Raw genomic sequence first — 25,792 nt, forward strand, 5'->3', positions numbered from 1 at the left:
ACTAAATATATATATATATATGTGTGTGTGTGTGTGTGTGTGTGTGTGTGTGTGTGTGTGTGTATACTAAAAGAAAATAAATAAAATACTAACACTGGATTGCAGAGATCCTAGGCACTATAGTTTATCATTTGGTCAAAGTAAAAATATCATGGAGCATTGAGTAGGATGATGGTTCAGCTTAACATTACAAGAAGGGTCTATATGTAGCACATCATGCCTTTAGAAATGTTTACAAACTGTGCCAGTATCAATGGTCTGTTGGCTAGGATGGATTTCCTGAAAATTTGTCACTGAGAGACTTAATTTTTTTTTTAATTTTAATTTCAACATAGTTAACATATAGTGTTATGTTAGTTAAGGCACATGATATATAGTGATCCAGCAATTCTGTACATTAGTGCCCATCATGTACTTTTTTAAAAAAATATAATTTATTGTCAAATTGGTTTCCATACAACACCCAGTGCTCATCCCAACAGGTGCCTTCCTCAATGCCCATCACTTACTTTCCCCTCTCCCCCACCCCCATCAACCCTCAGTTTGTTCTCAGTATTTAAGATTCTCTTATGGTTTGTCTCCCTCCCTCTCTGTAAGTTTTTTTCCCCCTTCCCCTCCCCCATGGTCTTCTGAAATAAACAAATCATGATGTACTTTTTAATCCCCATCACCTATATCACCCATCCCCCCACCGTCCTTCCCTCTGGTAACCATCAGTTTGTTCTCTTTAATTGAGTCCTTTTTTGGTTTGTCTCTTTTTTAGTTTGCTCATTTGTTTTATTTCTTAAATTCTACATATGAGTGGAATCATATGGTATCTCTCTTTCTCTGGCTGACTTCTTTCACTTAGCATTTTACCCTCTAGCTCCATTTATGTTATGGCAGATGGCAAGATTTCCTTCTTTTTGTGTAAGAAGTTGCTGCAGCCAAGGTCAAAGAGGTTTTTGCCTGCTTTCTCCTCGAGTATTTTGATGGCTTCCTGTCTTACATTGAGGTCTTTCATCCATTTTGAGTTTATTTTTTTGTCTGGTGTAAGAAAGTGGTCCAGGTTCATTGTTCTGCATGTTGCTGTCCAGTTTTCCCAGCACCACTTGCTGAAGAGACTGTCTTTATTCCATTGGATATTCTTTCCTGCTTTGTCAAAGATTAATTGGCCGTATGTTTGTGGGTCCATTTCTGGGTTTTCTATTCTGTTCCATTGATCTGAGTATCTGTTTTTGTGCCAGTACATACTGTCTTGATGATTACAGCTTTGTAATACAGCTTGAAGTCCAAAGATTTCCTTCTTTTTTATGGCTGAATAATATTCTTGTGTGTGTGTTTATCTCATATCTTCTTTATCCATTCATCTATTCAGAGACTTAATTTTTATAGTATTTATATTATTGGAATATGGAAGAGAAATGTAAATGCTATTCTACTTGTGGCTGTTTTCATTGTTATTTAAAAATACGTGGGTTTCAGTGCAAATATGAATTTGTTACCTTGAATTAGATCATTTAAACTATAAAATGTTAATAAGTATTTTTAACTATAATTTTTAACTCTTAAAGATTTTTTTAGTTAGTTAGTAGCACATTAGTTAGTGTTTTCCTTAGCACAATATAGACTTACAGTTAAAATCTGTCTCTGTACTAATGCTTGTCTTGTGGGATAAGGCATATCTTATTTATAGCACATTTGCTCTCCTGTAGCAAATATCTTGTGTAATTCAATAGAGCAATGCTTAAAGCTTAATCTTAAATCCTAAACCATGTCCAATGTTCAGTTGTATTGTGTCCTATTTTGTTATTTACATGTGAACATTTAGACTTGGTGTTAATTTTTTTTATTTCAAAAGCATGAGGATTTCTATATGGTTTTAGGTTCATTTGTCAAAAAAATTACGGTAAAGGACTAGTTTCTACCCCTACCCTCCACCCATGGTGGACTAATAACATGCAATTAAAAACTAAAAAACAAAAACAGGCTTACAAAATACCGTCCTCAATATTTCATTTAACTCAACAAATGCAAAATTACTCTGTCAAATTACCACGGAAGTTTTTAAATGCTTAGTCTCAATTTCTCCCCTTCACTCCTTGCAGACTGGTAACTAACCCTAGACCACACTTTCAATAGCACTGTTGTAGACTGTCCTTCATGATAACAGTTTGGGGATTAAGGATATTCTTACACAATATCCCCAGGGTCCATCTTTCTTGGATTTTTAGTATTTTTTTTGGATCCAAATTTTAAAAACTTGGACCCATTAATGAGTTCTCATTGTAAACTGTTATACAGAATATTCTTTTATTTAAATATATTAGGCATAATATATTTCTCAAGCTTCAACTCTTTCTTCATAGTTCAAATATTTGAGTATTTGGTGAGTGATTCTCTCTTTTTATCATATTCTTTCAGCTTTCTTGTTTCCAGACTCAAGAACTGTCATTAAGGGAGAATGAAACTTTGAGTTTAATATAAAATCTGTGATATGATGATGCATATGTGAAACCCAGGTTCCTAGCTCAATCCTCGTATGCATCATTTAGTTCATTGAGAGAAAATTTATTCTATAATCCCTGCCATCTTTCCTAGTTGCTTCTGGTCACTAGTCATACCCTGGGGAAATTATGGATAATTTAGTGTAATTCTACCCCTGTTACTGGAAAAGAGCACAGAACTCTGGTATGAGTCGTAAGTATAGTGGGAAGAGAGCTTGGCTATGAACTCATTTTCCTATGGCAATTGTCAGCTGTTCCAGTACAGGCATGGAAAAATCATTTGTTTCCCTTTCCAAAAAATAATTTATTGGAATAATTTATAGCTCATAAGACTCATAATAGATGCTCAGTGTTAGTACTTTTCTTCTTTTTACTCTACAAAATACTACATGTTATACTATTATGTTTACATTTTTGAGCCAACTTGACTATTTCTCTACGCAGCCTGGAGGCCTTGGTTTGCCTGCCACTGATCTTACCAAAAAAACAAAAAAACTGGCTACCATTTTTATATTTTCCTTTTCTTTGTGGGTTGATGTTCAGTTCACCTTCTCCTCTTAACTGCCCCCAAGTAACTTAGTCTGGAAGTCTTTTCTTCCCTGCCTGGTTTTAATTTATCATCTAATCGATTACGCTACATGTCTTATATTTGCTGAGCAGTAAGTATTCCTGTAGCATCTGAAGACTGCAGGGCATCCAAGCAGAGATGTCAGGTAGGTAGACAGATATAGAAACCTGGAGCTTAGAAAAAAACGATGTGAATTTGGAGATAGGAATTTTGAGGTCCTTAGCCTATAGATGGTAATCTAAGTATAGATAAAATCGTTCAGAAAATCTAAAAGGAGAAAAGATGTAATTATGGAAATGGTAGCATTTCAGATGTGGAAGAAGCAGCAGTCTAGGAAAGAGCATGAGAAGAGTTTCTAGCAAGGCAAGAGAATCAAGAGAGAGCATGGAATAAATAAGAACATAGCAAAACATTGAGAAAGGGAATGATCAGCATTTTAAAGACTGAAGAGAAGTTACCCAAGATATTAACTGAAATGTATCCCTTAGATTCGATCAATTGAAAGTCATTGTTTACCTTAAACAATTTTAGTAGAATGGGGCCAAAAACCAGACGACAGTAAAAAAGCAGCAAATATGAAGAGGAGGAAACTACAAATGTAGACCACTTTTCAGTTATCCTGTTTATGGAGCAAAGAAGAGGGGTCAGTAGCTTCAGAGAATGCAGACTAGAGACTGATGTTGGTTGGTTTAGTGGAGGGTTTTTTTGTTTTTTTGTTTTTTTTTTTTTAAACTTAACATGTTCATGTAGGGGAAAATGTCTGTGGAAACCAAAAAACTATAATGACTATTAGTAACCTAATATTAGGAAAGCTGTTTGAATTTTCCCTACTTTTTAAGTGAAATTCACTTGGGTGTTTAAGAATTTGTCCTAAGTTACCTGGTTGTTTTCATATTATTCTAATTTTTCCTCATTACAAGACTAATACATGATTGTTATTTAAAACTTCAAATGTTACAGAAGTACATGAAGTAGAAAGTAAAATCCTTCTGTAATTTCAATAACTGCTCTCAGCAATTTTATACATGATATACAAGCTTTCCCTCCCCCATGCATATCCTAATGTTTACCTGTATATGAGCACATACTATTCAGTGTGCTCAGTTCAACAGTGTGAATTGATAATTCAGTGATAGAGCTAAAGGTACAAATAAGCTAAACTTATAAAGATTCTTACATATTTGATATTTAACATATGGTTAACTGATGTTCATATTCAGGAATTTTATTTACAAACATCTTTTCTATTCTTTGTGCTTCCTCTTTAGAGTGGATGTAACTGAAATTCAGGTAGCTTTAGTGATCGTCTTTATATTATCTACACTTGGAGGAGCAACAATGTGGGACTATACGGTAAATCTGAATATTTAAATTTATATTTAAGTACTTTACAAATATTTAGGAAAATGCATTGTTAATTTTCTTTAGAAATTCTTCACATTGTAGTTACTAGTCATACCACTTCTTAACCTTTTTTCCTTCGTTTTGTAATTTTACTATTCCTATATACCTTATTATGGCATTTTTCCCTATGCACGAATATATTATCACATAGAAGAAAATGACCCCATTGCCCTAATACAAAATTTAACACGCTAGTTGAACTATCTTTTCCAGACTAATATTTATCTCATAAAACAGATATATGAAAGAGTAAATTCAGTAAAATATTTCATGTTTGAAACTTGTCCCTCAATATCAGGAAATAAAAGTTAATAATTTGCATTTTTTATAATCTATTATGAGGTAAAGTTTCCCATATTAAGGAGTGTTTTTATTTTCTGCTTGGTTGGCCTCAGTGTTTTGGTAAAAGTTGACTCTCAGGAGGCCACTGGGATAAATTCATGCTTTGCATAGAAAGAGAATTTATGAAGAAATAAATGATACTATCTTTACAACCTAAGTCCATAACAATGGCTGACTCACAACCTCATGCCCATAGAGTTAAGAATAAGAAGGATAATATCAATAGCTAACAAATAACATTTACTGAACACCTTATGTTCCCACAGTTTACCATCACTGTGACCCTCGGTACAATACATGAAATAGATACTATCATTATTTTGTTGTATAAATAAGTCTTAGAATGATTAAGTAATTACTCCAAGGACACATAGCTAGTAAGTACTGGAATTAAGAAGTCTAATTCCAGACTCTAGGTTTTTAGTCACTCATATATATATATACCTCCGGTAAAAATAGTAAGAGATACAAAACTAAACATACTCTTACCATAGGATCCAGCGACTGTGCTCCTTGATATTTACCCAAATAAGCGGAAAACTTATGTCCACACAAAAACCTGAACATGGATGTTTACAGCGGCCTTATTCATAATTGCCAAAACTTGGAAGCAATCAAGATGTCCTTCAGTAGGTGAATGGATAAATTATGGTACATGCAGGCAATGGAATATTATTCAGTGTTAAAAAGAAAGCACTATCAAGACATGAAAAGACATGGAGGGACCTCAAGTGCATATTACTTAGCAAAAGAAACCATCTGTAAAGGTGGCTGCATATTGTATGATTCTAACGATATGACATTCTGGAAAAGGCAAAATGATGGAGACAGTGAAAAGCAGCAGTTGCCAGAGGTTACTGGGGAAGGAGGGTTAATAGAAAAAGCACAGGGGATTTTTAGGGCAGTGAAACTATTCTGGCATGATGCTATAATGGTGGATATCTGTCATGCATTTGTCCAAACTCACGGAATTATATACCATCAAGAGTAAACTGTAATGGAAGCTACGGACTTTGGGTAATAATGTGTCAGGATAGGTTCGTGTATTATAACAAATGTTAACACTCTAGTAGGGAATGTTGATAGTAGGGGATACCCTGGGGGTTGAGGGTAGAGAGTATATGGGGACTTTATGTATTTTTCATACAATTTTGTTCATGAATCTAAAGTTGCTCTAAAAATCAAGTCTATTAAAAAAAACAGTAAGATTTCTCTAAGGCAGTTAATTTCAGAATTGCCAGCTACAGATCATAACACTGGGCTCAGACTTGGAGCATATTTTTAAGTAGTGGTACATTTCCTGAGACATTCATATTCCTTCTCATCCTGTAAGAATGATAGAATCAAGGATATGCCACTATAGGCCTCTCAAATATACTAGAGGGATGCGATGTGTCTTTTATGTTAGCTGCCCAGCTGGTTCCCGTAAAAAGGTGAATGTTGACCTAGAGGCAGTTGGGTTATTTATTAAGTCAGATGTGGTTGCCTTAAATTTAATTCTGATTTAGTTACAATGGGGAAGAATTTAATTTAATCTTAAAATCATTTCATTCAACGTTTTGGCAATACCATAGGAAGAAAGCACACCTACTTATTCTTACCAACAAGAATACTTATTTTAGATGTAGATTTTCTAAATTTGTTCATCTGTAGTTTCCACAAATGTTAGTATAAATTTCAGTCTATTTTCAAAACACATTAGCCTATAGCTTTTGGCAATTTATTGTTACTGTTTTTTAAATCCTTTGCTGCCTTTGGAAGTTTTCTTGAACAGCAAATTGACCAACAGGTAAATATACTGTTAGAGATTTAATCCTGGATATTAACTACACAAAATTCTTGCATGCACACACACTGTGATATTTGTCACATTCATGATGCAGATCATGGTGTCTGACTTTTCCTGTGATGCTACCTTTTAGAGGTACTAAATTCAAGTGAACTATCATTTTTCATGTTTAAATCAGATGAAGGCTTATGAGATTAAATATTTCATCACAGTTATGTAAGTAGACTTCCCTGAATTTGGTGGATTCATTTTTCACTTAATGAATAAAACCACTAAAAGAAAAGTGACCACTTCAGGCTACATCTAGGAGTTAAGGCTTGCTTATACAAGAAAAAGGATAGCCTATTATACAGGGCCATATGATAATGTTTCTTTACTATTTAACAGGAAAATAAATTCTATTTTCTTAATGATTTGTTTCTTTCCTCTACCCCTAAAGATACCCATTCTAGAAATAAAATTGAAGATCTTTCCAGTTCTTGGAGTAGTAGGTGGAGCAATATTTTCCTGTTCAAATTATTTCAATGTTATCCTCCATGGTGGTGTTGGCAAGAATGGATCCACTATAGCAGTAAGATACTAATTTCATCATCATTTATTACTAATTTTATTCTAAATTTTATTATTACCAGATACAGAAATACTAAAAATATGCTGGTGTTCCAAGAACAGGAAAGGGAACTATCTTTCTTTTTAAGCATGTAATACAAAAGCACTTTAAAACATATTAACCAATAAAGCATTTTTCCTCTTTTCTGAAGCCTTTTTCTTGTAGACTTTTCTGACATTCTATTTAATCATCTACTGTCTCATTAGTGTACATAATTAAGAATTTCCATTCTCAGGGAATGAGTTCCTGATTTAACAGCGGGAAAGTTGCCAAAGGTCATGGCTTCACATACAGGGCAATTTATTACTCATCAAGTAAATTTTAGTGAAATTTCACTAAAATATATTTTTAAAAATTATTCTACTATTGGAGCGCCTGGGTGGCTCAGTCAGTTGAACGTCTGACTTCGGCTCAGGTCACGATCTCATGGTTTGTTGGTTTGAGCCCCTCATCAGGCTCTGTGCTGACAGCTCAGAGCCTGGAGCCTGCTTCAGATTCTGTGTCTTTCTCTCTCTCTCTGCCCCTCCCCCACTTGTGTGCTCGCTCTCTCTCTCTCTCTCTCTCAAAAATAAACATTAAAAATTTTTAAAAATTCTAATATTTTAAAAGGTAAAATTTTAAACCTTAATTCTTAAGTTGAATAGGTACACCGTGTGTTTCTGTTTTTTTACATTTTTAAAAATATAATTTATTATCATATTGGCTTATGTATAACACCTAGTGCTCATCCCAACAAGTGCCCTCCTCAATGCCCATCACCCATTTTCCCTCTCCCCCACTCCTCTGTCCACCCTCAGTTTGTTCTCTGTATTTAAGAGTCTCTTGTGGTTTGCCTCCCTCCCTCCCTCTATTTTTCCCCATCCCCTTTGCTCATACTATAATACTTCTGTATTTATTTTTTTTTTTAATTTTTTTTAATGTTTATTCATTTTTTGAGAGAGAGAGACAACGTGAGCAGGGAGGGGCAGAGAGAGAGGGAGACACAGAATCTGAAGCAGGTTCCAGGCTCTGAGCTGTCAGTGCAGAGCCTGATGGGGCTTGAACTCACAAACCATGAGATCATGACCTGAGCCGAAGTTGGACGCTTAACCAACTGAGCCACCTAGGCGCCCCATGTATTTATTTATATATATATATTTTAAACTTCAGTGCTTTTATGTGGGAAAGGGTCAGAATTCCTGCCAGCTTTTTAAGCAAATACAATATTTATGTTTTTAAAAAGCCATATTGTCATCTTTAAGATAAACATAAGACGATAAAGGGGCACCTGGGTGACTCAGTTGGTTAAGCCTTTGGCTCTTGATTTCCGCTCAGGTCATGATCTCACAGTGGTTCATGGAATCAAGGCCAAGTCTGCACTGGCAGTGCAGAGCCTTCTTGAGATTCTCCCTATCTCTCTCTTTCTATCTCTCAAAAGAAATTAATAAACATTAAAAAAACAAACAACCTAAGAAGATAAGTACTTAGGCCAGTGACGTCATCTTCTGTCAAAACATTGTTGGAATGCCTTTTTAGAATCATTTGAGCTGTAACTTACTCTCCTTGATTTCCTTGGTATTGTAGTTCAAAATTTCTGCCCTTTCAGGATAGATTTGATTTTGAGAAAAAGAAAGTGATATGGAGCCAGATTTAATAAATAAGAGTAGTAAACGTGAAATATGACATTTTTAGTAAAAAAAAGTCTCATTCTCTTAAATGACTTATAAACTAGCTCTCAAGACAATTTCAAAGGAATCCACATAATTCATAAATTATCAATATTTATGAATATATATTATGTACATAATCCAAAACCAAAATATAAATCATATAGATACATAAGTCCTGATATGTTTGGAAAAATTAATTTGTCGTTTTATGAAGTGTTTTCTTCAGTTGATTTCAGGACAGCACTGTGCATGAGGTACTTACGAATACTTGTTGCTTGACCATGGATGATAGAGTACTACCTGGAACATGAATTCCACTAAAGAAAATAAGATTTAGTCAGGATCAATGTCTACTTTAGAGAATATTTTATTAAGAAATAATTGATTATATTTTGAAGGAAGATAAAAAATCAAACACTATGGCTAAGAAGTGGTTGATTTCTAACTCTTAAACTGGTGCTTTTCCGATGGTTTTAGCAGCAGATTTTCTTGAATAAAATCTACAGAACCATAATACACATAAATGCACTATTTTTTTTAGTCTAAATTTTGTTTAGGATAAGCAGTACTGAGAGAATCCTGATTCACATAGGTAAAAATGTAATGGGCTGGATTTACAGTGTTACACAAGAAGGCATTTGCAGTCTAAATGCAAAAAAAGGTGAGGGTGGGAGGTGTTGGTATATAGAGAGACCAGGGCAGAATTAAACTCTTCCTAATCAGTGGTTAAAATATTTTTTAAAATTGGTAGGTTGGGATGCCTGGCTATCTCAGTCAATCAAGCATGTGACTCTTGATCTCAGGGTTATAAATTTGAGATCCATGTTAGATGTAGAGATTATTTAAAAATAAAATCTTGGGGCGCCTGGGTGACTCAGTCAGTTAAGGGTCTGCCTTCGGCTCAGGTCATGATCTCATGGTTCGTGGGTTCGAGCCCTGTGTCGGGCTCTGTGCTGACATCAGAACCTGGAGTCTGCTTCAGATTTTGTGTCTCCCTCTCTCTTTGCCCCTCCCCCACTCATGCTCTGTCTCTCTCTCAAAAATAAATAAAAAAATTTAAAAAACAAAATGTTAAAAAAATAAATAAAAAATAAAATTGGCAGGCTAAGCTTTATTCCAGTATCTGGACAAAAATATGTTAATTTAGCAATCCAAATGTTGGATTTTTACTATGCCTTCAGCATAGTAAAATTTTGTATAGAATATATCATATTGTTACTTTTTAGTGGTTGTTAGTTTAAAATGCGTGGTGTATATAAAACTGAAATCAAACATCTGTGGCACTGTATTACCTCTTTGTAACCCTATAGTTTTGTGGAAGTTTGAAGGCACAGTTAAGATCTACATAGTCCTTTAGGCCATGGACATCCCATTCTCCCTTCTTTAGGTCTCTAATTCTTAACACAAAATAGATATTCAGAAAATGTTTGCACTGTGATAAATGTAGTGCTAAAATATAATGCTGATTTTCTGATTTATCCCTTAGGGCACTAGTGTTTTGTCACCTGGACTCCACATAGGAATAATTATTATATTGGCAATAATGATCTATAAAAAGTCAGCAACTAATGTGTTTGAAAAGCATCCTTGTCTTTATACCCTGATGTTTGGATGTGTCTTTGCTAAAGTCTCACAAAAATTGGTGGTAAGAAATTAATTTATATTTCATGGTATAAATAATGTACTTGGTCCTCAAATACAAAGCTGGAAAGTATTCCATACAATGGTTAGGTTTTTAATGATGTTATCATTACAATAAATAGCTATTCATGTTCTAAGTAAAACTGTGAATGAGTTAATGTTATATTCAGGGAGATAATTTCCTTTCTGTATGGTAAGTCTTTTAATTATCTGTTTAGCTGTAATTATCAACTATAACTTTTTGATATCAAGGAATTTAAATATTGGGAACTTTAACGAGCTACCTAGTCATGAATTTGAGAAGTTTTAGAATCAGTATTTCCGGATCAAATGTGAGATTAAATGGTCTCTTTATCTTTGTCTTAATAGTGAATTAAAGTTACGATTCTGTCCTGAAAAGTAAAAGCTAAAATATTTAAAACTTAATAGTGAAATTATTTTGTTTACTTTTTTATAGATAGCTCACATGACCAAAAGTGAACTGTATCTTCAAGACACTGTCTTTTTTGGCCCAGGTCTTTTATTTTTAGACCAATACTTTAATAATTTTATAGACGAATATGTTGTTCTTTGGATAGCAATGGTAAGTTCTTTTCTGCTAAGATTTTTATTTATTCTTAATATATGTCAGATAACCCTATGCTTAAGAGTCATTTCAGTGAGATAGCAGATAGCCTCACTATGTATACTGTAAATGTTTCTGAATATTAAAAATATACTCCTTTTAAGCTGTGAATCATTTTTGTGTGTGTATAGAAATGGCCCACATTATCTGGAGATCAGGCTTCCAACAACTTAAATCTTTAAAAACACAACTGTGTACCTTAAAAATATATTTTTCTCCCCTACCAAAAACAATACAAAGATGTCAAAAATGATTTCACTCTTCCCAGAGAACTGCAAATACTTATTAAGTGTCTGACTTTTACTTAATCAAGCTTGTTAGAATTATACCGAGCTTATAGCAGGTAACTGGTAAATTAGATGGAGTTAGTGTTAGCAAATGTGGGCACTTATTGCATCAAGAACTGTCAGCTAATAGTGAAGAAACAAAATAGAAAAGACAGTATTACCAAGTATGGGATTCTGGGACCATTTTGTGTTAGAATTAAGCAACCTGATGTACCTGTATGCCTCATGAGGACAGTGCATAATTTATATCAATAATAATGATTCATCAAGCAAAGGTTAAATTCTCATTGTCTACATTCTACTTAAGAAAGTGGTATATATGTCATACATATATTAGTTTCTATTCAAAATGATTATAAAACATAGAATTATGGTGCTTAAGAGAGAAGCTCTAGCCATCTGAAGAAAAGAAAATCACTATTGTTAACACCTTAATCACAAACATGGATAAAGGGAGCATTATTCAATTTTTTATTTTATTGAGATATTGTCTTTATGGTCTTCAGTTAATAGTGGTTCTGAACAACTTTGCTGTATTTTCCCCTACCTCTGGACCTCAGTGACTTTCACCTAATTGTTAGTGATACATAAACACATATTAAAGTGTGCTAAAGGAAATCCTTCAGTGAATCTCTTGGTAATTTGAATAATTTACCGTATTTGTTAGATTTAAGCATTAAAATATTATCTGTTCTGTGCATGGACCATAGTACATCTGATGATCCTTATACTATGTTCTACAGTATTATTTTTTTTCTGGAGTAAATAGCTTAATACCCATTCGTGGTCCATTCAAAAATCTTTCATTTTTTAAATGGTAGGGAGATGTAAATCTTAATCCTTGGAAGTTTTTCAGGCAATAGTCTAAAAAGTGTTCGAAAATCAGAATAATTTTCTTTAATTTGCTATCCACTATACATATTTTTAGGGCTCCAAAACATCTAAATTTTAAAAATAGGGGGTAATTATTCAAAATATCCAAAAATTCAATGTAGGGTTTCTTTTACTAAAGTTAAATATACATTGCCAAATGGAATTGTTAATGTAATTAAGACATCAGGTGTTAAAAATTCAAGAACCAGGTGCCTGGCTGGCGCAGTCAGTAGAGCATGAAACTATTGATCTAAGGGTTGTGAGTTCAAGCCCCACATTGGGCATGGAGCCTACTTAAAAAAAAAAAAAAAAAAAAAAAAAAATTCAGCTACTTATTTTGTCATGAGTTGGCCTGGTTTATGCCACTGGTAGAGATTACGGTGATGAAGGCAAATTGAACTTTTCTCTAAAACACTATGTCGATCACAATTAAAAAGCAACAAAAAACACTATATGATGACATATAGTTTGGTTGTGGACCAAACAAAAACATAAGGTCCTTGCTTCAGAGAGAAAACGGTCAGACAGAACTTTTCAAGTAAATTATATGGGAGATTTTCCCCTCATGGGTGAGAATTCTCTCTCCACTGGCAGAGCTGTGAGCCTCCTTTCTCTGAAAGGAAGCATTTGCCCCTGGTCTCTGATAAATTTTTTAGAGTGTGCCTTTCTCCTTAATTTTGTATTCAACACAATTTTGTATATACCTCTCCTCAACTATTGTGTCTTTTCCAGGCCTTTATTTCTTAAAACCATCTCAAAGGAAAAAGAAATGTATATGATGGGATGATTTTATTAAGTGACTAATAGTCCCTTCTAATAGAAAATTTATGACTTTGTTGCATAGCAGAAAATTGAAAGAATGTGGAGTCAGAAGACAAGTTCTGTTACTTTCCAGCTTTTGTATTTTTGTCTAGGCCTTTTACCATTCTGAGCCTCAGTTTTTATAACTGTGAAATATCCTGCATGTTCCAGAGGATTATAGTGAGGTCCAAATATGAAATATATGAAAGTACTGTAAAATGTAATATTCTCGTTGAAGAATTTAGGTTAAGGTTTGAGATTCTGGGGGGTGGGGTAGGGAAGGGGACAGAAAAATAACTGCTGCTTCAGAAAAGATAGGCCCTAATCCATTTTTTTTTTTTTTTTTTTTGCTTCCAAAGGTCATTTCTTCATTTGATATGATGATGTACTTTAGTGCTTTGTGCCTGCAAATTTCAAGACACCTTCATCTAAATATCTTCAAGACTTCATGTCATGAAGCACCTGAACAGGTTCACAAGCATATTGACTAATAGCCCAAGGAAAAGAGGAGAAGCAGTTAGGGGAACCTATGAGTGAAGGAAATTCCCCTTTGCAGGAGGCTAGTATACAATAAATAAGGTTATATTTGAATGTAAAACATTAAGTCCTGTAGATTCCATTATGTTTATTTCAGTTGTAAAGCCCTCACTGTATATCGACATTTTTGATCACAGGTATTACCAGAGTATTACAATATATTAGTTAAAAAGAAAGCCAAAGAAAGAAATTTCAATTTTCTGAGGATAAGAAAGTAAACCACTGTGGTTCTAAAGATGAGTCTCTTTATCTCAGAAATCTTTATCAGATACTTTGGGTTTTCATTGCTAAGGGATTACATAAAAATTTAGGACTTGGGGCGCCTGGATGGTTCAGTTGGTCAGGCAACTGACTTCGGCTCGGGTCATGATCTCGCAGTTTGTGAGTTCGAGCCCCGCATCCGGCTCTGTGCTGACAGCTCAGAGCCTGGAGCCTACTTCGGATTCTGTGTCTCATCCTCTCTCTACCCCTTCCCTGCTCACGCTCTGTGTCTGTCTCTCAATAATGGATAAACGCTAAAAAAAAAAAAAAATTAAAAAAAAATTTAGGACTTAAAGGATTTTAGCCATATTAAGGGCAATGCTTACTTTAATTGCTAAAAATTGACAAATGAGTTCATAATACCATATAAGTTCATGGATTGTAATACTGTAATTATTGAGTCAAATGATGTTATGATTTTTTTTAATTAGCCATTTTTCAAAAGAGGTATGTTAATTACTGTTGTATAAAAAGAAATACTTGCTTGCAACTAGAATTTAAATGGGCTACTGGAATTTTCTATAATTTGTATTTACTAAAAGGAATTTGTCTTACCAGTTCAGAAAACAAATGAATCTTTATACATTCCTTGATATTCTGAGTTAAAATTAATTTTCACAAAAAAGTGGACTTTAAACATTCCCTTTTATGAATCATAAAACAGCAGCTAAAGCACAGTTGACATAAGAAAATTAGTAATTTATGAAAACATGGCAATATCTTCCCTTTAAAATTTCAGCAAAATTAACCTCAAATACACATGGACTCATGATAGGGAGATGATAAATATCAGTTGTCCCATCACTAAATACATTATGTACTGATTATCTTTCCACTCTCACTTAAAAGCATTTATGTTGCTCATTATGAAAATTAGAACTATTACAAGGATTGTTGTGATTCACACTCCCATCTTACCTTATTAATTTTATCCAACAGTCTGTAGACCTTAAGCCATACGATGAAATAATCAAAATTAAAGGAGTAATGAACACATACTGTGTCTTAGACAATAAAAAGGTATATTGAAAAAATAGTGAAAGGGGATTATTCTTTAAAAGGAAAAAATATGTAAATTAAGTACATAGAAATCACTCTGGAGTACTTATTTTGCCTCTAACTATTGGTAAACTTTTTAAAGTGTTTGGATAGGACTTTTTAAAGTGTTTGAATAGTACTTAAGATTTACATTCCAACTTTGGCTTAAAAGGGAAGTCCTTTACAAAATGCAAAAAAAAAAATTGGAACTGTCTCCTTAGATAATCATTAATTTTTTCTTGTATAACTTATCACAGCTAGAAAAAGAGAATCAGTATGGGCTTATTTTTTAGGCTTGGAAAATCTTAACTAAGGTAAAAGTGGGTAATAGGGGTAAAAATTAGAATTTAAAACATGGAAAAACAGGAGAAAATCACTCCTTTTCCTCCAAGGGCATATTTTTGTTTTGACTGATTCAATGAAAGCAATTTCAGCAAAAAATAGTAAGTTTAACTTATTTCAAACAAATGTGAAACAATTTAATATTTATTAAATCAAGTGTTTCATATGTTATGCTATGTTTAAAAAAATGCGTATTTTTAGAGACAAGGTATAAAATCAACTGTTCGTTTGGAAATGAATGTAATCAAACTTCTATATATTTACTGAATATTAAAACTGAAAAACAAAATATTTTCTAGGTAACTTAAAGACAGATGTGAAGCATTTAAACCATAAGTAATTAAGTATGTTAGATATACGTTTAATCGTTACTAAGGGCATGTGTCATTTAATTGTGGACCAAATCCAATTAAATGGCATTTTGATGTTTTTGTGGAAATGACATATTCACAAATCCACGTCTTAAAACTGATTATAGATCTTGTTTGGTTTTCTTAATAGTTTTTAGCAGTTTAATTTATTTCTGAACACAAACTTAGGTTTCTTTTAATAAATTTTATAAGTCAATAGAATAGATTTTCTTTTGAAATCTTAATTTCATTAGAATTGGTTGTGCAACTTACTGAGTATACATGATAGGATGTATATATAACATAGATTTTGTACATTTTTTCTTAAGGAAGAACAATTTAACCTTTTATGCTTGTGCTTTCTACCTTTTGGGACTAATGCAGATACACTGAAGCCAAAACCTGAAATTAAATCATTTTTATTGCTAAAAATTAATTGACAAGTGTTAAAGAGAAAAATTCACAATTACTATTAAAGAACTGAAGGCTTAGTATATATAATTTAGGAATTGCTACTACTCACATAACTGTTCAGCTTTATGTGAAGGTTAACAGAAAGGGGTTCTTGCACTGAAGCTAAAGATTAACACGATGTATTATTTTAAACTAGAATTTTTAAACCACTCTAAACAATTACATTCTTCTTAGCTAATGTTATAATTGTATCATATCATTTAGGTTCAAGTTCTTCCTTCAAAGAGTCATCAGAATAACATGGATTGAAGAGACTTTCGAACACTTGCCATCTCTTGCTGCTGCTGTTATGTGAAAGGAAATATTAAACATTTAATTTTTAGATAAGTGTTATACATATTTCAGCAAATAAAATATTTCAGTGCTTGCATTAATCCTTATTTTTTCTCAATTTAAAATATAATGACTTACAGTTTCCATCATAATTTTTTTTTGCAACATAGCCATTTCTTTTCTAAGTTCATTTTGTGCGCCCGTAAGTAGATTATCATGATTCTTTTCCAAGTCCTCCATACTCTAAAACGCAAAAGGCTAGTTCAGTTACCACCACTTTTCATCTCAGATTCTAAACTTGTATAATTAGTATTCAAAAGTAGGATCTTCAGGGGTGCATGGGTGGCTCAGTCAGTTAAGTGTCCGACTTGGCTCAGGTCACAATCTTGCAGTCAGTGGGTTTGAGCCCTGCATCGGCCTCTTGTGCTGACAACTCAGAGCCTGGAGACTGCTTCAGATTCTATGTCTCCCTCACTCTCTGCCCCTCCCCTACTCGTGCTCTCTCTCTCTCTCTCTCTCTCTCTCAAAAATAAACATTAAAAAAAGAATTAAAGTGGTGCCTGGGTTGCTGAGTTGGTTAAGCATCCCACTCTTGATTTCGGCTCAGGTCATGATCTCACAGTTCATGAGTTTGAGTACCATGTTGGGCTTTGCACTGGCAGCACAGAGCCTGCTTGAGATTCTCTCTCCCTCTTTCTCTGCCCCTCCTCTGCTCACGCTCATACTCTCTCTCAACATAAATAAACTTAAAAAAAAATTTTTTAAAGGTAGGATCTTTAAATAATGTGCATTATTTATCTAAATAAAAATTTTCTAAGTAATAGAAGAAACCAAGACATGCACTAAAGGAATAAAAAGCATCAGACATGGATCAAATGTTATTATAGGAGGTACGACAGTAGTGTATTTTACTCAAAATAACAAGTTAATGAGCTGTTAAGGTCAAAATAGAACCAAAAAAAATACCATAATTTTTAAAATTTCTAATAAGCTTTCAAAATATCAGGTAGTTATGTTATTATATTATTATGACTAATAGTGGGGTGTGAATTTATTAGAGGGAATAAAATGATCTATAATATACTTTTTTCAATTTATGAGAAACAAATTATGTTATAAATCTTTACTATTCATCTAACAAACAGTGATCTTAACTCCTACTATCTAAAAAGTACTATATTAAGTGTATGGAAAAATTTAGAAACAATAATACATGATCACGCTTTTATCACAGTAAGAAGAAACATATAAACAATGCAAAATTTTGTAACAGGAATGGAAATGCAACTTGCTATGGCTATGTAGTAGAAAATATACGATTAATTCCAATTTAGTTGTCAAAAGAATACAATTTCAATAGAGAGAAAAAGTAAAAGTATTTTAGGGCAAGAGCATAAGCATAATGGAAGTACATAGTGAGTGAGTTCAGAGAAAGCAATTATCTGGAGGAGTGGGAATTACCAGACAAATGTAGTAATTGAAGCATAAAAAGAAGATAACATTATGGGCTGGGGCGGGAGGGAGATCTTGAATACCTAAGAATTGAAAATGAGAAGTTACTGACTTTCAGGAGGGAAAAGATGTTTTAGGAAGATAGTATGACAGACCTATGAAGGGTAGTTTGAAGAACAGAAAGATCAGTTGAGGTTTAATAGTACAAGCAAAGAATGATGAGGTTGTAAACTAGGATAGTAGCACTGGGAATTGAGAGAAAGAACCACTGCAGAAGCAAAAATTACAGGACCTACTAATAAATGGATGTGAAGAATAAAGGAGATGTAGGAATCAAATATAATACTAAAATTCCTAATCTAAGTGTAACATTTAGTGATAAGATTTTAAAAAAATCTAGTACTTCATCTACCTTCACCAATTAACAAATGGTTTTTAGAGTGCATTAAAGCAAGCTGATTGGGATCTTTTTTTAAAAAAACGTGTATTTATTTTTGAGAGAGCGCAATTGGGAGGGGGGCAGAGAGAGGGGGACAGAGGATTCAAAGCATACTCCACGATGACAGCAGGGAGCCCGATGTGGGCCTTGAACTCACGAACTGAACCATGAGATCATGACCTAAGCCAAAGTCAGAAACTCAACCAACTGAGCCACCAAGGTGCGCCTGATTGGAAACACTTTTAAAAATAACTTTGGTGTACATACATATTAAACTTCTTTAAAAATAATTGTTTTAAACTATTTTACTAGTTTATTCAGAGCATCCCAATTCCTTTAAAAGGGGTGACATTTTAACATTTGAACAAGATTATCTAAAAGGATCCCCCACATCAAAAAAAAAAAAAAAGTACGTGCAGGATTCCAATGAACTCCTATGAACTGACACTAAAAAAATATGTATCTGCATGAATAAGAGGGCAATGCCACAAACCACAATTTGCTAATATGCATATGTGTCAGCTAATTCTCAATCCACAAATTTTTAATCAACTGGCTTTTTCATTCTATTCTATGTCTGAGCCATCTCTTATGATTATAAGATGGCATATAAAGCTATTTTTAGTCACTGTAATAATCCTAAAAGCAAATATACCATAAAGCACATATATAATACAGTAGAAAATAAGATATTCCTCATTTTCAATTGGGTACTTTCTATTTAGCAAATATTAGAGATACAAAGACAAGTAAAAGACTACCTAGAAATAATTAATGGACATTCTATTTTTAGTTAAGATAGAACTATTACTAAAGTTAATAAAGTATGAATTTTATGCATAATATTTACATTTAGGCAAAATTCCCAATTCACCATTTCCTGTTTTTAATAATCCCCACGATAACATTAGAGTCTTGAAATGAAAATATATTTAACACTTGTAACAAAATGGAAAGTAAGAATTTAAAATATGTAAGCAAAATTTTTCCCTTAAACTTAGAAGGAAAAAATTATCTTCTATTTCCAAATATAATGTTATATAAGAATGTATTACATAACCAAATACAACAGACCTTTATGAACTGCTCATATAACTGTCTAATTGTTTTCAGTCTCTGGTTCTGAACAATTCTAGATTGTTGAAAAGCCTTTTGTTGCTGTCGAAACAGGTTCTACAAATGTAAAAGAAAAAAAATTATAACAATTTGGATAAAATTTAAAATTTAACAAAAAATAATTCTGCATTAAATTTAAAAGGTATAGTTTTTGAATCAACACTGTTTTAAGGGGCACCTGGGTGACTCAGTCGGTTAAGCATCCGACTTCGGTTCAGGTCATGATTTCATGGCCCATGAGTTTGAGCCCTGCATCTCACTTTATGCTGACAGCTCAGAACCTGGATGGAACCTGCCTCGGATTCTCTGTCTCCCTTTCTCTCTGCGCCCCTCTCTCAAAAATAAACATTAAAAAAATTAATCAACACTGTTTTAACTATTATTACCAAGTTCACCACCATATACAACAATAATGTAATAAACCTAACAGCTATTGAGTAGGAACACTTAACAATACACAAAATATGTTTTAATTCTTGGTGCTTTGAGTATCACCCTAGCTAATCCTTCCAATAATTTTGATTTTTCAGTTTCTTGACCTACTTTCCACCAATGGTTTTTTTGTCTCCCATTCTACTTTAGCCATTCATGCACATACTCATACCCTAGATTTTGTAATTGCCAATATCTGCAACCTCTACATAATATTAACAATAGCAAACTTCATAGTAACCATGTGTTAGATACTACTCTGAACTCTTTAAATTCAACTTTCCAGCTACTCTGTCTGTAGCTGGTCATGACTTCAGAAAACCCCACACTTATATGCTGGTAGGTCTCACTTTAAATCATGATCACTGTGATCACTAGCCTAAATTGGTCCTTAACGCTACTTGGAAATTACATTTTCCTAGTCTATTCACTGGCCCACTCTTCAGGAAAGTATTTTATACTGTCTCATTTGACTTCAAAAAGCAACTTCTTTTCTACCATCCAATGACCTTAATTATTTCACGAAATAAATAGAAGTAATCCAAAGAGAACTTTGGTCCCCATCACCATATCTACCTACACAACTACATCTATCTGTGTTCACATACTCTACCTTATTTCCTATTTTTAAGGATGAACTATACTTGTTCTCTGCTACAGCCAACTTTTTCACATGTCCCAACCATTCTAAAGAATTTAGCAATTGTCCCCCTCTTTCAATTCCTTATTTTTTCTCAAGATTATTCTTAGCAGCACACAAACATGTTGCTCTTTCTCCATTCTTAAACAAAAAACCACACACTATTCCTTTTCTACTCAGGCTACCACCCCATTTCTATCTTTCCTATTCTCTCTTATTCTCATTCCAGTCAACTCTTTGTACTCTCTTTTCTACCAAATCATTCTGATAAAGAACACCAACAACCTCCACATTGCCAAATCCACCCTATGTGGCCTATAAGTAGCATATGACAAAGTTTATCCTCTCTCTTCAAAGGCTTTCTTGACTTCACTTGGAGTCTTTTTTTCTACCTATTAGGCCACTCATTCTCAGTCTCCTTTACTGGTTCTCCCTCATCTTCTTGAACTCTAAACACTGAAGTACCTATTCCAGAGCTCAGTTCTTAGACTTACTTCTCTTTCACATTTACAATTGCTCCCTTGGTGATTTTATCCAATCTCATGGTTAAATGATGTATTTGTGTTGAGAATTCCCAACTTTGTAAGTTCAACTCATGTCTCTTTCCAGAACTCCAGACTCATATACCAATGGCCTACTCAACACATCCCCTTGGTTGTTTCGTATTAACATTTCTAAAACTGAGCTGATCAACCAACCCCTAATATTATTTAATATGAATAGTACCTTAGCTCTTAAATAAGAAATGTGTGATAATTTTATAAATGAAAGAATTAAATACAAGGATAGTTAACATAGTTATATATGGGAGGGGCTCACTTCCATCTCCTATAAAGATGGGCATGTAACAACAGTCTAGTCATTAAAAGTAAACCATGTTTTAACCATAATGACTCATTCAGGAATGGGCAAATAATCCAAACTAGATCAATGATATTCCTCCAATGGACTTTTCTTTCTGCAAGTTATTGAGAAAGTCTATTTTAATCCACTGAGGTTACTAAACTTGTAGCAAGTTTACAAATGCAAGAAGCTATCTTGCTTACCACACTGAAACAGCCTATTAAGAGCTGGAGACAGAGCCCAAATGACACTATGTAAACAATCCTTCCTTATACCATCCTGCTATGCCTGAAACCAAACTATTCCTGGACTTCTTTTATATAAACCAATAATGTTTTTTGTACCTTGACAATTTCTGTCACTTGGAACTGCAAGAATCACAACCAATACAGGAACAACAGCTTTTATAAATACGGTGTGTACCCATAATTCTCTGGTTTACCGTTCAGCAGGGCCAAAACACATAGCCAGCATGGGAAGTGAAACCCAGCTGAGTGTTACGGATCTACTACACAGCTAGGCTCTCCATTCCTACTTGACACTTGGTTATAATAGATTAATTATAAAACTAAGTGTGATACTAACAGCTAGTTTTTCTTCTTGTTCCTCAGCTTTCTGCACATCTATATCCCACTGATGAAACAAAGCCAGAAATTGCTGAGAATACTCTTGATTAAGCTTCTGCCTGTTAAAACATAAGAATGACTATTATCATATTTCATACCAATAGAAAAAACATTCAAAACAAAATTGATTTGACATAATTAATACTACAATAAAGGAAGGAAATAATGGCTCCTTAAATTTTCAGATGTGAAAACAAAAAGTAAAATAATGATTTATGCTGATTCTAGAAGTATTTATTTTCCTAACCAGCTGACAGAAAATCCCTCTTGTATGCTTTAGTTCTTAAGATCTATGGAAGTTTTATTATATATACAAATTTTCCAGAAAACTTCATTTTATCTCCATGCAGTTTATTTCTCATTTTCTCCAACTGAATATAGTTTCTGATATGATAAACAGATTCAATGAAGTTACTATGTTTATAAGATTTCCAAATAGAAATATTTCACTTAATTTTTCCCCATTTTGGTATGACAATGATTTTGTAAACAGTAACATTAAGCCATCAGCTAAAATATACAGATTATTTACAATAAGATTGATCTTTTTCTACATTGTTAAATAAGTAACTATCACAAGACTCATAATTTAGATGACATTTACTTTTTATTCCTTTATAGTAAAAAAACCTCAATGGTTATTTATTTATTTATTTATTTATTTTTTTTTTATAAAGACGCTTAACCGACCGAGCCACCCAGGCGCCCCACTCAATGGTTATTTAAATGGAGAAAAAGATAATCATTGATTTCTAGGAAATCATCTCAAGTCTATGAAGGAGTACGGTTATAAGACTAAAGAAAGGACTTAGAGAAAAGTAAAGCCAAATATATTTTTTACTAGAAACACCAATAAATAGAAAATGATAGTATTTTTCATAATTTGCACCAATGGATACTAAGAAATGATACAAACGTTGTGTCTGTGAAAAACCAACAACCTTACCTTTGTTCTTGTTGGGTTTTCCAAACATGTTCAATTTTCTGGTTACTAGTCTTGAGAGAAGCCTTGGTATACATTTCTAGTCTTTTCCTCTTGGCAAGGAGAGCCTTGTTAATGTCAGCTTTATTGAAAATAAATACTTATTAAAACTTAATGTTGATGAAAATTATTTTGTTGCCACATGTTCAAATTAAATAGGGGTACAGTTGGTTCAACAGTTTTGGAAAGACATTTAAAATTAAATCTTAAAGTATAATATTAAAAAGCAAGACTGCTTTTTTCCTAAGAAAACTTTCAGCTATTACTATCCCGATTCTGACTTTCCTAACTAAATTTTTTAATTTAGAGATGATTTAAAAAAGCTAAACATGAAAAATAGATATCTCCTAAAACATACCTCCAAATCTTTCCAGCATATTTTGTACTTCGCCCCTGTGAAATTACATTAAAAAGCTTTTAATTAAGGATCAAAATATCACACACCCAGTATTTTACATACAATAGTTGCTGGACAACCAAAGTAGACTTTTCTTAAAGTACTTTATATAACAGGCAAAAATTATTTTGAGCACATCACCCCATATCTTCAAATATTCCTGCAGAAGTCCTTTTCTTCCCGTGCTTATCAATTACTGGAGTCTTCCCTGCATTGACAATAAGAAAGAAAAATATTTTCAAAACTAAGTATGCCATTTTTCATGGTAATTTTTCATGGTGTAGTATCTTAATTTTGAGGCCTTTTAGGATTTTTTTGCCAACATTACTGTTTAAAGCAGACATATAAACACAGTACTTTCTCTGCAGTTTGGATGCAATTAAATCAGGATCCATGACCATTTTATAGGAACAATTTTGCAAGTCTTCCCATCTTAATGTCATAATAGGCCAGGTTTGTACTTATTTATTTTTACATATTATATGTATTTATGCCATAAGTGTTATATATTTTATTTACCAATCAATCAGAAATCTGGAGAATAATGACTGTAAAGGCAAGAGATGCTGTGTAAGCTTTTCTAACTCCAAATGAGAAACATGAAGCACATCAAAATGCTTTACAAATAAAGTTTTATTATCGTTTAAAATGTAGTGCATTCAAAACAAGTGAAGTACAGGACATGGTCACTGCCCAACAATATTAGATATACTGTACCTTCAGTGACATCCTCCTCTGAACCACTCAGATCCTTTTTATCTTCTTTCTCAAAGTCATAGGCTCTTACGACCTGATCCTCCACTGATGTCTTCCCAGATTTCCCTGTATGCTTTCTTCCAGACGGCACCATATTTAGTTGTTTTCTGACTTTTAAAAAATAAGTCTCTCAAACCTTCTGAATCCAAAGACACCATTTAAGTAAACCGGTAAATTTCAAAATTAGCGCTATCAAATAAAGATCATCTTAGGTGAATAACATTTGGGGAGTCTTCTCACTTAATCTGTTGGCCCGAAAGTTAACAAAGAAGATAAAGACAGCGTCGACGGTGAGTTTGCACCTGAGGATTGAGATCTGAATTTTAGTCCCGCTTCTGCCGGATTCTGGCTAAATTCGGGCGAATCTAGTTTGTGCATTTCAGTCACAGAGCGAAATTGTAGTTGTTGACAGGATCGGTCGTGAGCATGCCCCAAAATGAGTTTACAGCGAAATAAATATAAAATAAAAACGTTCTGCAATCTGTGCCTCGGAAAAGAACAATTCCACCTAAGATTTTTCACAACATAGACATCGAGGACAAACGAAGAGACGCCCTCGGTTCATTTTAATTGTTTCTGACGGGTTTGGGGCGGGGACGAGGGAGAGATGCGCCCACAGACGAAGGCCCACCTCCTCCCCAGAGATAAATTTGCTCAGGGTCTCCAGACCTGTCAGAACCCACTCAGCCCGCGGCTTTCCACCTGGCCCTCGCCTGCTCAAGGCCCTGCCCTCGGTGAAGTTCACGGACTTGATTTTCCCGTCAGAGGCCCCACCCAGGTAGTGCCAGTCGGAAAGATTTGCCTCACAAATTAAGAGTAGCCCCTGGCTCCTTCTCCCGCGCTAGACAAAATCTTCCCCTCCTCACCCCTGAAAAAAACCCCAATGGCCGATGACCACAGATATAGGTCTTTCTACGGGTGTCCCCGCCACTCCAGCATCCTACAACCCAGCACCTCACCTGAGGTATCCACTTGGCTGTCGCGACGTTCTTCTGAGGCAACTCAGAATTCCCGCGGGAGAAAAGCCAAGCGACCCTCGTCTGGGGGCGTCGCTGATTGGCTGGTGGTAGCGCGCATGCCTATAGAAGGCCACAGGTTCCGCCCCCACGGGCAACTGACCACGAGACTGCTGACCCAGAGTGCCTTGCGGGTGGTAGCCTGCGCGTCTACTATGGTTGAGGTATGTTCTTTTCTAGTTTTGATTTTTAATTTAAGTTTCAAATTTTTGTAGTATTTGAAAATTGCAGAAGAATATGTAAGTAATGAAACATGGTTAAACACCATGTCATTTGTGAAGTAGAATTTTACCAGAACCCTTGGAATTTCTTCAGGATTGCCTTACCATCCCATCCCCCACCATTCCCCTTTCAGAGATTTTTTTTTTTTAATTATCCCGAATTTTGTGTAAATCTTCATCCTCCTGTTTTCTTATTTTGTTGCCTTACATATGTGCCGTTAAACTTGTTTGGTTTTGTTTGCGTTTGGGCCATACAAAAAAAAAGAAAAAATTGTACCGTATTCTTTGTAATATTCTGCATCTCTTTACATTACGTCACTAAGAGAATCTATATTATTAGGTGTAGCCATAGTTCTTTCATTTTCACTGCTGTATAGTATTTTATTGTGACTCAGTGCTCCATAGTTCATTCCATGGACATGTGGATTGCTTTCAGAATATAGCCTGTATAAACAATGTCACTATGAAATTTTGATCTACATATATGCTAAAGTTTTCGCAGAGAATCTGGATGTGAAGTTG

At 34.0% G+C, this 25,792-nt stretch overlaps 2 protein-coding genes across 6 annotated transcripts in view; one reads left to right on the plus strand and one right to left on the minus strand.

The window, feature by feature from the left end:
* Positions 1 to 16,875, plus strand: part of CHPT1 (choline phosphotransferase 1) — a 35,547-nt gene extending 18,672 nt beyond the window's left edge. Inside the window, exons 4-9 of one of the 3 annotated variants that reach the window (XR_007456803.1) lie at positions 4,323 to 4,407; positions 7,029 to 7,160; positions 10,335 to 10,493; positions 10,947 to 11,072; positions 13,435 to 13,634; positions 16,282 to 16,875. Coding sequence is in view for 2 of the 3 variants with exons in the window: in XM_049626173.1 (XP_049482130.1) it covers positions 4,323 to 4,407; positions 7,029 to 7,160; positions 10,335 to 10,493; positions 10,947 to 11,072; positions 13,435 to 13,545; positions 14,813 to 14,902 (703 nt within the window). In the remaining variant the exon portion in view is untranslated. Of the gene's footprint in view, positions 1 to 4,322; positions 4,408 to 7,028; positions 7,161 to 10,334; positions 10,494 to 10,946; positions 11,073 to 13,434; positions 13,635 to 14,812; positions 15,563 to 16,281 lie in introns of those variants that run through there. The other 2 variants (XM_049626173.1, XM_049626172.1) reach the window with 2 other exon arrangements.
* SYCP3 (synaptonemal complex protein 3) lies at positions 9,062 to 24,127 on the minus strand. Of its 3 annotated transcripts, none has more exons than XM_049626179.1 (8): positions 23,995 to 24,127; positions 23,419 to 23,485; positions 23,239 to 23,273; positions 22,845 to 22,962; positions 21,858 to 21,957; positions 19,316 to 19,414; positions 16,489 to 16,593; positions 9,062 to 9,165 (listed from the first exon to the last, which is right to left on the minus strand). In XM_049626179.1, exons 1-8 carry the CDS (start codon positions 24,125 to 24,127, stop codon positions 9,145 to 9,147), a joined length of 678 nt encoding a protein of 225 aa, XP_049482136.1. In that variant the 3' UTR covers positions 9,062 to 9,144. The 3 variants fall into 3 exon arrangements, with proteins under 3 accessions (XP_049482136.1, XP_049482135.1, XP_049482137.1); XM_049626178.1 differs by lacking the exon at positions 9,062 to 9,165 and adding an exon at positions 16,007 to 16,361; XM_049626180.1 differs by lacking the exons at positions 9,062 to 9,165; positions 16,489 to 16,593 and adding an exon at positions 16,007 to 16,361.
* Positions 24,128 to 25,792: the final 1,665 nt, after the last annotated feature.

This window comes from Panthera uncia, chromosome B4 (assembly GCF_023721935.1).
Source record: "Panthera uncia isolate 11264 chromosome B4, Puncia_PCG_1.0, whole genome shotgun sequence".
NCBI lineage: Eukaryota > Metazoa > Chordata > Mammalia > Carnivora > Felidae > Panthera > Panthera uncia.